Source organism: Pongo pygmaeus, chromosome 20 (genome assembly GCF_028885625.2).
Source record: "Pongo pygmaeus isolate AG05252 chromosome 20, NHGRI_mPonPyg2-v2.0_pri, whole genome shotgun sequence".
Classification (NCBI taxonomy): Eukaryota; Metazoa; Chordata; class Mammalia; order Primates; family Hominidae; genus Pongo; species Pongo pygmaeus.
This window is the reverse complement of record NC_072393.2, coordinates 44,830,179-44,843,139: the sequence shown is the minus strand read 5'-3', so window position 1 is coordinate 44,843,139 and position 12,961 is coordinate 44,830,179. Positions and strand designations below refer to the sequence as shown.

At 48.3% G+C, this 12,961-nt stretch overlaps 1 protein-coding gene across 1 annotated transcript; it reads right to left on the bottom strand.

Annotated features, from left to right (window-relative positions):
* Positions 1 to 6,216: 6,216 nt before the first annotated feature.
* LOC129019654 (interferon lambda-1) lies at positions 6,217 to 8,471 on the bottom strand. Its single transcript, XM_054462686.2, has 5 exons — positions 8,286 to 8,471; positions 7,996 to 8,073; positions 6,783 to 6,926; positions 6,594 to 6,677; positions 6,217 to 6,499 (listed from the first exon to the last, which is right to left on the bottom strand). Exons 1-5 carry the CDS (start codon positions 8,454 to 8,456, stop codon positions 6,374 to 6,376), a joined length of 603 nt encoding a protein of 200 aa, XP_054318661.1. The 5' UTR covers positions 8,457 to 8,471; the 3' UTR covers positions 6,217 to 6,373.
* Positions 8,472 to 12,961: the final 4,490 nt, after the last annotated feature.

Below are 12,961 nucleotides of genomic sequence, written 5' to 3'. Positions count from 1 at the left end.
ATTGGAAAGCTGACTGCCTCCAACCTGCACACAGAACCATCAGGAATCTTGTCTCTAATTCACTTGATAAAGCATTATTGAGCATGTATTATGTAACTGGTCCTATGTAGGGACTATTGCAGTGAACAAAATAGATGAAACAAAACAAGAAAGCCTTGCTCCGTGGTGCCTATATTCTAGAGGAAGGAGAAATAAACAAATAAGCAATTAAATGAGTTCAGGAGGTTGAGACTGCAATGAGCCCTGATTGCACCACTGCACTCCAGCCTGTGTGGCAGAGTGAGACCCAAAAAACAAACAAACAAAAACGAGTAAAGCATGTCCAGTGGCAAATAAATGTTGTGCAAAGAATGAAAACAGGATGATGGCATAGAGAATGACTTGGAGGCCTACTTTAGATGGGAGGGTGAAGGAGGGTGATGACGGAGCTAAATAAATGCATTGTGAGAAAAGCAGGGAAAAGCATTCCTGGCAAAGGGAACAGCATACGCAAAGGCCCTTGGGAAGTTGTGTGCTTGATGTGTTGGAGGCAGTGTGTCTGGACTGAAGTGGGAAGAGTGAGAGGAGAGTAGGTGGGAGAAGCAAGCAGGTTCTACAGAACCTTGTGAGGTGTGGTCAAGAGTTAACATTTTATTCTTTGGGGCCATGGGAAGCCAATGAAGGGTCTTTACCAGGGGTGGTATGTGGTCTGATTTCTATGTAGACCCCAGCTTTGAGGTGAGGTATGCCTACCTTCAAAACAGAATTGGAGGCCGGGCGCAGTGGCTGACACATAATCCCAGCACTTTGGGAGGCCAAGGTGGGAGGATCGCCTGAGGTCAGGAGTTCGAGACCAGGCTGGCCAACGTGGTGAAACCCTATCTCTACTAAAAATACAAAAATCAGCTGGGCATGGTGGGTGCCTGTGATTTCAGCTACTTGAAAGGCTGAGGCAGGAGAATCGCTTGAACCCAGGAGGCGGAGGTTGCAGTGAGTTGAGATTACATCACTGCATTCCAGCCTGGGTGACAAAGTGAGACTCTGTCTCAAAAAAAAAAAAAAAAAAAAAAAAGTTGTGGGATGATTGCAAAGCTACAAGGAACAGGGCTTTAGAGAAAGGAACCCAGACTCAACCCCACCAAGACAGTCTCTCTACACAGCTCTCTTCTCTGCTTGGCTCAGCTCAGATTCATCCCTTTCAACTGCATGTGGCGGGGGAAAATGGTCATTTATTTACAGACACAGACTAGATCTTTCCAGAGCCCAGAGATAAAATGGCAGAATCTCCAGTCCTAAGAGAAAAATCTCAGGGAAGAGCTCTTATCGGCCTGGCTGAGGTCACATAGCAACCCCTGCACTGATTGCCGCATCCAAGGGAATGAATGGAATGCTTTGATTGGCCAGGTAGGGGGTGGGTGGGTCCTATGTCCAGGTTGTGTGTCCTGGGAAGGGCGGATTGCTAAATATTAGGTTGAACCACATGAACTTGCCATTTTTTGTAGGTCACACGTTGTATAGTGTTGGCAATTTTATGTGGTTGAAGGTAAATACTCTCCAGAAAAAGTAGGATAAGAAATCTTGTTGGCTGGGTGTGGTGGCTCATACCTGTAATTCCAGCACTTTGGGAGGCCAAGGTGGGAGGATCACTTGAGGCTAGGAGCTTGAGACCAGCCTGGGCAACATGGCGAGACTCTGTCTCTATAAAAATAAAAATAAAAAACAAAAAATTAGCCAAGCATGGTGGTGTGTACGTGCAGTCCCAGTTACTCAGGAGGTGGTCTTGAGCCCAGGAGTTTGAGGCAGCAGTGAGCTATGATTGAGCCACTGCACTCCAGCCTGGATGACAGAGCAAGATCTTAAAAAAAAAAAAAAAAAAAAGCAAAGAAAGCTTGTTGCTATTAAATGCTAGTCTCAAAAAAGAAAAAAAAAATAAGAAAGCTTGTTGAGCATATAAAAGCAATAGAGGCTGGACACGGTGGCTCACGCCTGTAATCCCAGCAGTTTGGGAGGCCGAGGCGGGTGGATCACTTGAGGTCAGGAGTTTGAGACCAGCCTGGCCAACGTGGTAAAACACTGTCTCTACTAAAAGTACAAAAATTAGCCATGCATGGTGGCAGGTGCCTGTAATCCCAGCTACTCAGGAGGATGAGGCACGAGAATCACTTGAACCCGGGAGGTGGAGGTTGCAGTGAGCCAACATCGCGCCACTGCACTCCAGCCTGGGTGACAGAACGAGACTCTGTCTCAAAAAAAAAAAAAAAAAAATATATATATATATATATAATGAAAAAGCGCTAGAAACCCTGGTGTACTATGCAGAAGGATTATTGGAAGAGGAAGTGATATTTTGGAAATGAGCCAGGTGAAGACTTGGTCGTGGGAGAGTGATGGGAACTGTCCTAAGCAGAGGGAACCACTTAAGCAAAGGCCACTGTGAGAGAGGACAAGGAAAAGCTTGTTACTGTGCTCTGGAGAGTGCTTGCTCTGATTGATCAAATTGGAGTCATGTGTCCAGCCAAATGAGGGAGTAGGAAAGGAGGTCATTTCCAAAGGAAAATTGAAGAGCTGTTACCAGGAGTAATGGATGCTGCTCAGGCAAAACTAAAATATATCCAGTTCAAAATCTCTTCTATAAAGCCTTGGCATCTCCAAGTAGAGATCTGCAACCTTGTTTTCTTCCATTGCAACATTCATAATTGAAGAGACTCATATGCCTGGGCTCAGACATGTCCTATATGATTAAAATTTTTATGAAATATTAATTGACCACCTTCTCTGGGTTCAGTGCTGGCCATGCAGAGATGAATTTGTGGGGATACATTTGGCCACAAGAAACAGAAAAATCCGATTAACATGACTTAAGCAATAAAGACATTCAGTTATGTCACCTAAGAGTAAGTCTGGAGTTAGGGGATTCTGGGGTTTGGAGCAATGGCTTATTAATATCAGCAAGGACCCCGTTTTCTACTCTTTTGTTCTACCTTCCTCAGAATGATAGCTTCACACCCTAAACTTGTTGCCTTGTGGTCACAAAATTGTTGCCATAGCTCTGGGTCTCACATCCTCATACCAATGAACTAAGAAGGAAGGAAGGGAACAAGTGGGAAAGAGTTCTGTTTGTATTAAGGAAGAAAAATATGTTAAAATAATAAGAGTAACAGCAACAAACACATGTATGGGGCTCAGCCTTTGCCAAGCTCTGTTACATTTTTTACATAAATTAACTTTTTTTTTTTTTTTGAGACAGAGTCTCGCTCTGTCACCCAGGCTGGAGTGCAGTGGCACCATCTCGGCTCACTGCAACCTCCGCCTCCTGAGTTCAAGCGATTCTCCTGCCCCTCAGCCTCCGGAGTAGCTGGGGTTACAGGCACGCACCACCACACTCGGCTAATTTTTGTATTTTTAGTAGAGATGGAGTTTCGCTGTGTTGGGCAGGCTGTTCTCAAACTCCTGACCTCAAGTGATCTGCCTGCCTCAGCCTCCCAAAGTGCTAGGATTACAGGAGTGAGCCACTGCACCCAGCATAAATTAACTTATTTAAGAAGCCCTTAATTTCATGGCCACTCTGAGCTGCGAGGGAGCCTGGGAAAGCAGGTATCAGGCAAAAGGGACAGAAATTCATGTCCTGGCCAGGGCACCATGCTGCCCCCTACCCAAACTGAGGTTCTGCTAGTCACAGACTTTATAATGCAGTGGGAATGGCTGTGAGGTTGTGTGTAAATTTTTAAAAAATTTACAAATAACTTTTTTACGTTTAACTCCTTTTTCTTTCTTTCTTTCTCTTTTCTTTCTTTCTTTCCTTCTTTCTTTCTTTCTTTCTTTCTTTCTTTCTTTCTTTCTTTCTTTCTTTCTTTTCTTTTTTCTTTCTCTCTCTCTCTCTTTCTTTCTTTTTTTTGAGACAGTCTTACTTTGTCGCCCAGGCTGGAGTGCAGTGGCATGATCATGGCTCACCACAGCCTCAACCTCCTGGACTCGAACCATCCTCTTGGGACTGGGACTACAGGCACATGCCACCATGCCTACCTAATTTTTAAGTTTTTTTGTAAAGATGTGGTCGCTATGTTGCTCAGGCTGGTCTCTAACTTCTGCGCTCAAACAGTCCTCCCACCTAGGCCTCCTAAAGTGCAGGGATTACAGGCATGAGCCACCGCACCTGGCCACATTTAACTTGTTTTTGGTTATCAAAGGGAGTGCTTCAACTTTTGCCCGTTGGTTGTGTGTAATTTCTGTGTATGGCTGTACTTCAGCCCTCTGACTCCTAATCAAGAAAATACTCAAGAAAGCAAAGGAGGCCGGGAGCGGTGGCTCATGCCTGTAATTCCAGCACTTTGGGAGGCCGAGGTGGGAGGATCACTTGAGGCCAGGAGTTCGAGACCAGCCTGGCCAACATGGTGAAACCCTGTTTCTACTAAAAATACAAAAATTAGCTAGGAGTGGTGGCATGTGCCCATAGTCCCAGCTACTCAGGAGGCTGAGGCAGGAGAATCGCTTGAACCCAGGAGGCAAAGGTTGCTGTGAGCTGAGATCTCGTCATTGCACTCCAGCCTAGGTGACAGAGTGAGACTCCGTCTCAAACAAACAAACAATACAAAGAAGTGAGAGTTACAGGATTATAAGAATGGAATTTTATTCTGAATCCCCTGTAATGTAACAAAAAGTCAACCATTCAGAAACTTTGGTGGGGCTGGCGTGGTGGCTGACGCCTGTAGTCCTAGCACTTTGGTAGGCCGAGGAAGGAGGATTGCTTGAGTCCAGGAGTTCGACACCAGTCTGGGCAACGTAGCGAAACCCCGTTTCTGCAAAAATTACAAAAATTAGGTGGGGGTGGAGACACATACCTGTAGTCCCAGCTGCTCAGAAAGCTGAGGTGGGAGGATGGTTTGAAACTAGGAGGTGGAGATTGCAGTGATCTGAGATAGATCGTACTTCAGCCTGGGCAACGGAGCCAGACGCTCTCCCCCTCTCCCCAACCCAAAAAAGAAACTCTGATGAGTTATTTTGGTAATACATTTCTTGTGACACACCTCACAGTGAATTGTGATGGGCTGGTGGCTGTCTCACTGTTCCAATGATTTCTTGCCTTATAACAAACCAAACTTAGTGGCATAAAACTAATATTATTATGCTCACAGTTTCTGTGGGTCAAGAACTTAATCAGGGCCCCGTGGTGATGGCTTGTCTCTGCTCCAGCTGGGACCTAGAGTCATCTAAACGCGTCTTCACTCGCATGTCTGGTTCCTGAGCTGGGGTGATTCAAAAGCTATGTTGGGACTATCAGATGGAGTACCTATATGTGGTCTCTCTGTATGTCTGGGCTTCTCACAGCATTGTGGTGAGGTTCCAGGATGTAGCATCCTGAGAGCTTTTCTTTTCTTTTCTTTCTTTTTTTTCTTCTTTTTCTTTCTCGAGACGGAGTTTTACTCTTGTTGCCCAGGCTGGAGTGCAATGGCGTGATCTCGGCTCACTGCAACCTCCACCTCCCGGGTTCAAGCGATTCTCCTGCTTCAGCTTCCCGAGTAGCTGGGATTACAGGTATGCGTCACCACACCCGGCTAATTTTTGTATTTTTAGTAGAGATGGGGTTTCTCCATGTTGGTCAGGCTGGTCTCAAACTCCCGACCTCAAGTGATCTGCCCGCCTTGGCCTCCCAAAGTGCTGGGATTACAGGCCTGAGCCACGGTGCCTGGCCTTTTTTTTTTTTTTTTTTTTTTTTTTTTTAAGACGGAGTTTCTCTCTTGGCAGCCAGGCTGGAGTGCAGTGGTGTGATCTCGGCTCACCACAACCTCCACCTCCTGGGTTCAAGCATTTCTCTTGCCTCAGCCTCCCAAGTAGCTGGGATTACAGGGGCATGCCACAACTCCCGGCTAATTTTTGTATTTTTAGTAGAGACAGGGTTTCACCACGTTGGCTAAGCTGGTCTCAAATTCCTGACCTCAACTGATCTGCCTGCCTCAGCCTCCCAAAGTGCTGGGATTACAGGTGTGGGCCACCATACCTGGCAGTACAGACACATACTTGCACACATGTGGGCATGAACACGCACAGTTATGCACCTTTGGTTAGACTCAAGTTCAGGCAGACACTCATTTACATACAAATACATACATAGTCACAGAAGTCAGGCACACACAAATATACACAACCAGTCACAAATTTTGCCTGCATCACACAGATATCCACACCCAGTCACAGACCCACAATCACACACACACTCAAGGATTCACCTATCACAGAAGGTTCCAATTCCTTGTTGTTTATTTGTGCATAATGTATAAAAGTAAAACAATAAACTCAGCCCTATGTCTCAGTCAGGGCTGCAGCTTCATAAATAAAGGGTGAGAGGAAATAAATTAAGGAAGGAGTAGGGCTCAGCACATAAATAAGGTGTGGGGTGTCAGGTGGACTCGGAGTGGGTTGACGTTCTCAGACACAGGTCCCCATTGGCCACACATTTGAGGTCTCGCGTGAGGAGGCGGAAGAGGTTGAAGGTGACAGACGCCTCCAGGCAGCCAGGGGACTCCTGTGGGGGAGGAGAGGATGGGTCAGGGGCCGTCCAGGGTCTGGGCTCCTATTGGCTCCCCAGACCCCAGTCCTTCTCTTCCTGGGTCACTCACCTTTTTGGGGGCCTCCTGGAGCCGGTGCAGCCAGTGGTGGAGGCGGCCCCGGGGCCTGGGCCCTGCCGTGGGCTGAGCCTGGATCTGTGGGCAGAAGAGGGTGGTCTGTGAGGCGGAGCCTGGGCCGCCGCAGGAGAAGGATGCTGCTCAGATCCCACAGACCTGGGTGCCCGGGCCCCAAGGACTCACACAGGCCTGGAGCTGGGAGAGGATGTGGTGCAGGGTGTGAAGGGGCTGGTCTAGGACGTCCTCCAGGGCTGGGCCAGCAGCGGCCTCCAGGACCTTCAGCGTCAGGGCCAGCTCAGCCTCCAAGGCCACAGGGCGCTCTCTCACCTGAGGAGAGGTGAGAAAGAGCAGGTGAGGGAGAACAGGCAAGAAGACCCAGTTAGTGGGGACAGGTAGGCAGTCCTGGGGAAGGTCGGTGACACAGTGCATGTGGTGGGGACAGGTGGAGGGATCTGGGGAGAAGGAGACAGGAGGGGGAAGACAGAGGTAGGATACAGGTGAGGCAGGATAGTCAAGGAGGCAGGTGAGGGGATAAGTGAAATGGAGACAAATGAAAGGGGACTTACGGGGGTCACAGAGGTTCCCTGGGGCGGGGTGGGGACAGGCGAGGAGAAAGCAGGTTGGGGGCACAGTAAGAGAGGGACAGTTGCATGCACAGAGAAGAAGGGTAGGGCTGGGTGTGGTGGCTCACGCCTGTAATCCCAGCACTTTGGGAGGCCGAGGTGGGTGGATCACTTGAGGTCAGGAGTTCGAGACCAGCCTGACCAACATGGTGAAACCCCGTCTCTACTAAAAATACAAAAATTAGCTGGGCATCATGGCACATGCCTGTAATCACAGTGACTCGGGAGGCTGAGGCAGGAGAATCGCTTGAACCCAGCAGGCGGAGGTTGCAGTGAACCGAGATCATGCCACTGCACTCCAGCCTGGGCCATAAAGCAAGACTCTGTCTCAAAAAAAAAAAAAATGAGAAGGGTGGATGAGAGGGGAGCATGAGCTGGATGAACGTCAGTGAGAGATAATGAGGGACAGGTGACAGGGGCAGGTGAGAGGGAGAGGGAGTCAGTGTTGGGAACAGACAGGGAGAAGTGGAGCAGGACGAATGGCACAGGTGGAGGACAGACTAGGGACATTTGGGAGAGAAATGAAGACTGAGAGTGGAAGTGACAGGGACAGGTGAGCGAGCTAGGGAAGTGGGGCCGATGGGAGATGATAAAAGGGACCCAGGGGAAGGACAGAGTCAAGAGAGCAGTTTTGAAGTGGCAGGGGCACAGGACAGGTGAGGAGAGGTCCAAGGGAGTGAAGGACAAGGGCAACAAAGAAGGCTAAGGGGCCACTTAAGAAGAGAGGGGAGAGGGTCAAGGGAACGGTGAAGGGGGCCTGACTTCCAACTCACCTGGAGAAGCCTCAGGTCCCAATTCCCGGGGAAGACAGGAGAGCTGCAACTCCAGTTTTTCAGCTTGAGTGACTCTTCCTAGAGAGCAAGGGCAGGGGTTAGCCCACAGCAGGATGGCTGGAAGCTAGTTCATAGCAGCAAGGATGAAGTTGGCCTGACAGCATGGGTTTAACCCAGTGCAGAAAGGGTAGAGGTTCGCCATAGTTGGAAGGCTAGAGGCTAGCCCACAGTAGCAGGGCAGTAATTGGGACACCCATAGAAGCGGTTAGCCCATAGCAACAGGAACTCACCAAGGCGTCCCTGGCCTTCTTGAAGCTCGCTAGCTCCTGCGGTGACAGAGATTTGAACCTGTCAATGTGGCAGCCCTTCCCGGTTGTGGTGGGCTTGGAAGTGGGGACAGGGCCTGCCACGGCCAAGCCTAGCACCAAAGTCACCAGCACCACAGTCCAAGCTGCAGCCATGGCTAAATCGCAACTGCTTCCCCAGCGGCATGGCTCTGCTTTTTAGCCACGCAAAATGGGCAATCCAAGATGATGTGTGTAAAGTGAAAAGGTAATTGGAAATGAGAATTTCCACTTTGACTTAAGAGGCATGAGTGGGCGGGGCCAGTCTGGGAGCCTGGTGAGGGAACAGGTGTGGGCAGGACCAAGTGAGCTCGGAGCTGCATCAAGAAGGAAAGAGAAACTGAAATCCTTAGAATTCCCTGGGCAGCTTTCAGCCAACTGGCCTCGGGGAGTCCCTGACAGAGGCTGAGATTACGGATAAGGCTACCTGAGTGGCAGAGAGAAAGCTTCTTTTTTATTCTAAATTAGCCAGGTGTGGTGGCATGCACCTGTGGTCTCAGCTACTCAGGAGGCTGAGGCATGAGAATCGCTTGAACGCGGGAGGCAGAGATTGCAGTGAGCCAAGATCATGCCACTGCACTCCAGCCTGGGTGATAGAGTGAGGTCCTGTTTCAAAAAAAAAAAAAAGCTTGTTTTTTATTTTATTATTATTATTATTTGAGACGTAGTTTCGCTCTTGTTGCCCAGGCTGGAGTGCAATGGTGTAATCTTGGCTCACTGCAACTTCTGCTTCCCGAGTTCAAGCGATTCTCCTGCCTCAGCCTCCTAAGTAGTTGGGATTACAGGTGCATGCCATCACGCCTGGCTAATTTTTGTATTTTTAGTAGAGACTGGGTTTTACTATGTTGGTCAGGCTGGCCTCGAACTCCTGACTTCAGGTGATCTGCCCGCCTCGGCCTCCCAAAGTGCTGGGATTACAGGCATGAGCCACCGCCTTACTTTATTATTTATTTATTTATTTATTTATTTTTGTAGAGATAGGGGTCTCACTATGTTGCCCAGGCCAGTCTTGAACTCCTGGCCTTAAGCCATCCTCCTGCTTTGGCCTCCCGAAGTGCTAATATTAAAGGCATGAGCCACTGCTCCCAGCCAAGAAGGAGCTTCTGCCATTGGTTTAAGAATGTCCCATTAACTAATTTCAGTTCATGCTCCTAATGTTTCTCTGAGTAGTTATTTTTATAATTGTGATGGTTAATTTTAGGTGTCACCTTGACTGGTTAAGTTTACCAGGTAGCTGGTGATGCGTTAATTCTGGGTATGACTCTGGGGTGTTTCCAGAAGAGATTGGCATTTGAATTAATGGACTGAGTAAGGAAGACCCGTTGTTACCCAATGTGGTGGGCACCATCCAATTGGCCGAGGGCCTGAATAGAACAAAAAGGCAGAGGAAAGGTGAATTTGCTCTCTCTTACGAGCTGGGATACCCTACACCTGCCCTTAAACATCAGAACTCCAGGCTCTTTGGCCTTTGAATGCTGGGATGTGCAGCCGGGCATGGTGGCTCACGCCTGTAATCCCACCAGTTTGGGAGGCTGAGGCAGGTGGAAGGTGGATCACTTGAGGTCAGGAGGCCAACATGGTGAAACCCCATCTCTACTAAAAATATAAAAATTAGCCAGGCGTGGTGGCACAGGCCTGTAGTCTCAGCTACTCGGGAGGCTGAGGCAGGAGTATCACTTGAACCCTGGAGGCGGAGGCTGCAGTGAGCTGAGATCATGCCACTGCACTCCAGCCTGGTCAACAGAGCGAGACTCCATCTCAGAAAAAAAAATGCCGGGACTTGCACTAGCTACCCCCTAAGTCCTGAGGCTTTTGTTCTTGAACTGAGCTGCACTACAAGCTTCCCTGGTTCTCCAGCTTGCAGATGGCCTGTTGTGGAACTTCTTAGCCTCCCTAATTGTCTGAGCCAATTCCCCTAATAAATCCCCTCCTCTCTCTCTCTCTCTCTCTCTCCCTCTCTCTCTCTCTCATCTATCTAGTCTCTATCTATCTATCTGTCTATCTATCTATCATCTATCATCTATCTATCTACTCTGTCTCTATCATCTCTCTAGTCTATATCTCTCCATCTATCTATTGTCTATTTATCCAAACATCCTATTTGTTCTGTCTCTCTGGAGAACCCTGACTAATACAATAATCATGCCCATTTTACTGGTGAGATAACTGAGGCATAGGAAGGCAAAGTGACTTGCCTAAGGTCCCACAGCGGGTTAGAGGCAGAGATGGGTTATGATCAGAGTCCTACGTACTTGCTCCCTATTCCACATGCAGCCCAGGTACAAGATGAGAACCTCTGGGGGTAGCAGGCCCACTTCTCCTTTCTGTCCCTCTGGGTAGCGTGGAAGGGGTAGGGAACTCCTTATTCGCTGGGGGCAAGCACATTTCCTGGGGACTGGAGGGGCTGCCTGGAGAGAAGGCGGGCGGTGAATGTGGTTGCCTTGCTATCATCATCCCTGCAGTAATAATAATTGTGTAGCAGGTAAGAAACTGCTCTGATGTGCAGACATTTCCTATTTTCACTCCTTTATTTTTTTTCTTAGCCCTTTGGTGCAGAAAGTTATTAATCATACTCTTCAGGTCATAACACAGGATCACAACTGGCCCACGAAAGACCCTCCAAGGCTTTTACTCCTCCATTGCCAATTCCCATTCCCACCGCACCCCCACAGACACCCACTATACTGCACTTGATAAATAGCTGCAAAGATGTATCTTTATAATTTGTGATTTCGTGTGTGTATGTGTTTCCAATGTACATAAGTGGAATTGTGCTATAAATCTTCTACTTCTTTCTTTTTTATTTTTTAAGTTAACACTGCTTCTGAGATCTCTTCACAAGCTGTGTACATCAAGTTTCCTGTGCACTGTATTTCATGGTATATACAACCACAGCACTTTTACTTACCTATTCCCTCAGTGATGGACACTTAGGTTGCCTCTAGCTCCCCATTACCATAAGGCTCACACCTGTCCTCTGGGTGGGAGGCTTTCTGGAATATACGGTAGCACACCAGCTGATGCCCTCTACTGTATCCCCTCGGCTTGTGGATACGGTGGTCAGTTCCCACACAGGCTGACAGTTTCCTGCCGCACGTGCTTGGATCTTTCTGCTTCTCTGCTGGAGATCGAGGCATTTCTACTACCTGCATGCAGAATGGACTGGAAGTAGCAGGATTGATTCCCCCAGTAGCAGTCCTCAAACAGTGAGGGCTCAAAGCAATGGAATAAATACTGCAGCTTCCCTTTTCCTCAGAGGGTCAATTCTCGGGTGACTTCTACATGACTCCTTGATCTTCTGATGGTCCCCAGAACAAATTACCTCTAGCTGCTCACAGCAGTAGACTTTTTAGGGGCTGGAAGTAGGGTGGGTCAAATTAGGGGACCAGAGTCAAAATTTAAGCAGGGGGCCAGGTGTGGTGACTCACACCTGTAATGCCAGCATTTTGGGAGGCTGAGGTGGGCAGATCACCTGAGCCCAGGAGTTCGAGACCAACCTGACCAACATAGCGAAACTCTGTTTCTACTAAAAATACAAAAATTAGCTGGGCGTGGTGGCATGCGCCTGTAATCCCAGCTACTCAGGAGGCTGAGGCACAGGAATCGCTTGAGCCTGGGAGGCGGAGGCTACAGTGAGCTGAGATTGTGCCACCGCACTCCAGCCTGGGTGACAGAGTGAGACTCTGTCTCAACAAACAAACAAACAAACAAAAATTAAGGAGGTGCTCACTCTGAGTCAGGGAAGTGCTCTAGGTGCCTCCCTCTACTCCAGACTCTGCACCATTTATTGGCTTTTTGCTCTTCCTGGCTCAGTTTCCCCACTCGCTTGTGCTTCTGGGAAACAGCTCCCAAATAAGCCACCTGCACCTCTGGCTTCTGGATATGCTTTTGGGAGAACCCGAACTGAGGATTGCTGGGTCACAGGTCGTACCTGTGCTTATATGGTCTAATCAGTGCTGTTCATTAGAACTTGCTGCAATGACAGAAATATTATGCATCTTTACTGTCCAATGTGGCTGTTAGGTATTTAAAATTTGGCAAGTGCAATGCAGGAACTGAATTTTCATTTTATTTCATTTTATTTAAATTTAATTACTGTATGTGGCTAGTGGCTATCATGATGGGCAGCACAGCTCTACATATTCATCCTTTGCTCTCCCAAATAGTTGCACCTGTATCCCTCTCTCCAGAAGTGCTGGAGGGTCCTATATACTGGCAATACTGTAGCCTCCCCAACACTTGGATCTGATTTAGATGATGAGATCCTGGGGCTTGCATCTGAGCCTGCCACAGTAGATGAGATTTTTGAGGTTGAGGAAAGACATGAGTCTATTTTGCATGTGGAAGGAATATAAATAATTTGTGGCCAGAGGGCCGACTGTTAAAACATGTCTTTGGCCTGACATGATTGTTCATGCCTATAATCCCAGCACTTTGAGAGGCTGAGGAGGGAGGATTGCTTGAGCCCAGGAGTTCGAGCCCAGCCTGGGCAACATAGCAAGACCTCATCTCTACAAATTAAAAAAAAAAAAAATAAGGGCTGGGCGTGGTGGCTCACACCTGTAATCCCAGCAGTTTGGGAGGCTGAGGCAGGCAGATCATCTGAGGTCAGGAGTCTGAGA

What these genes read in the sequence shown, in the direction of transcription:
- LOC129019654 (XM_054462686.2), bottom strand. Translation starts at nt 8,456, where the DNA reads ATGGCTGCAGCTTGGACTGTGGTGCTGGTGACTTTGGTGCTAGGCTTG. An exon ending in GGGACCTGAGGCTTCTCCAG is followed by an intron (nt 6,927 to 7,995) that starts GTGAGTTGGAAG and finishes ACCTCTCCTCAG; the next exon opens with GTGAGAGAGCGCCCTGTGGC. An exon ending in TCCAGGAGGCCCCCAAAAAG is followed by an intron (nt 6,500 to 6,593) that starts GTGAGTGACCCA and finishes CCTCCCCCACAG; the next exon opens with GAGTCCCCTGGCTGCCTGGA.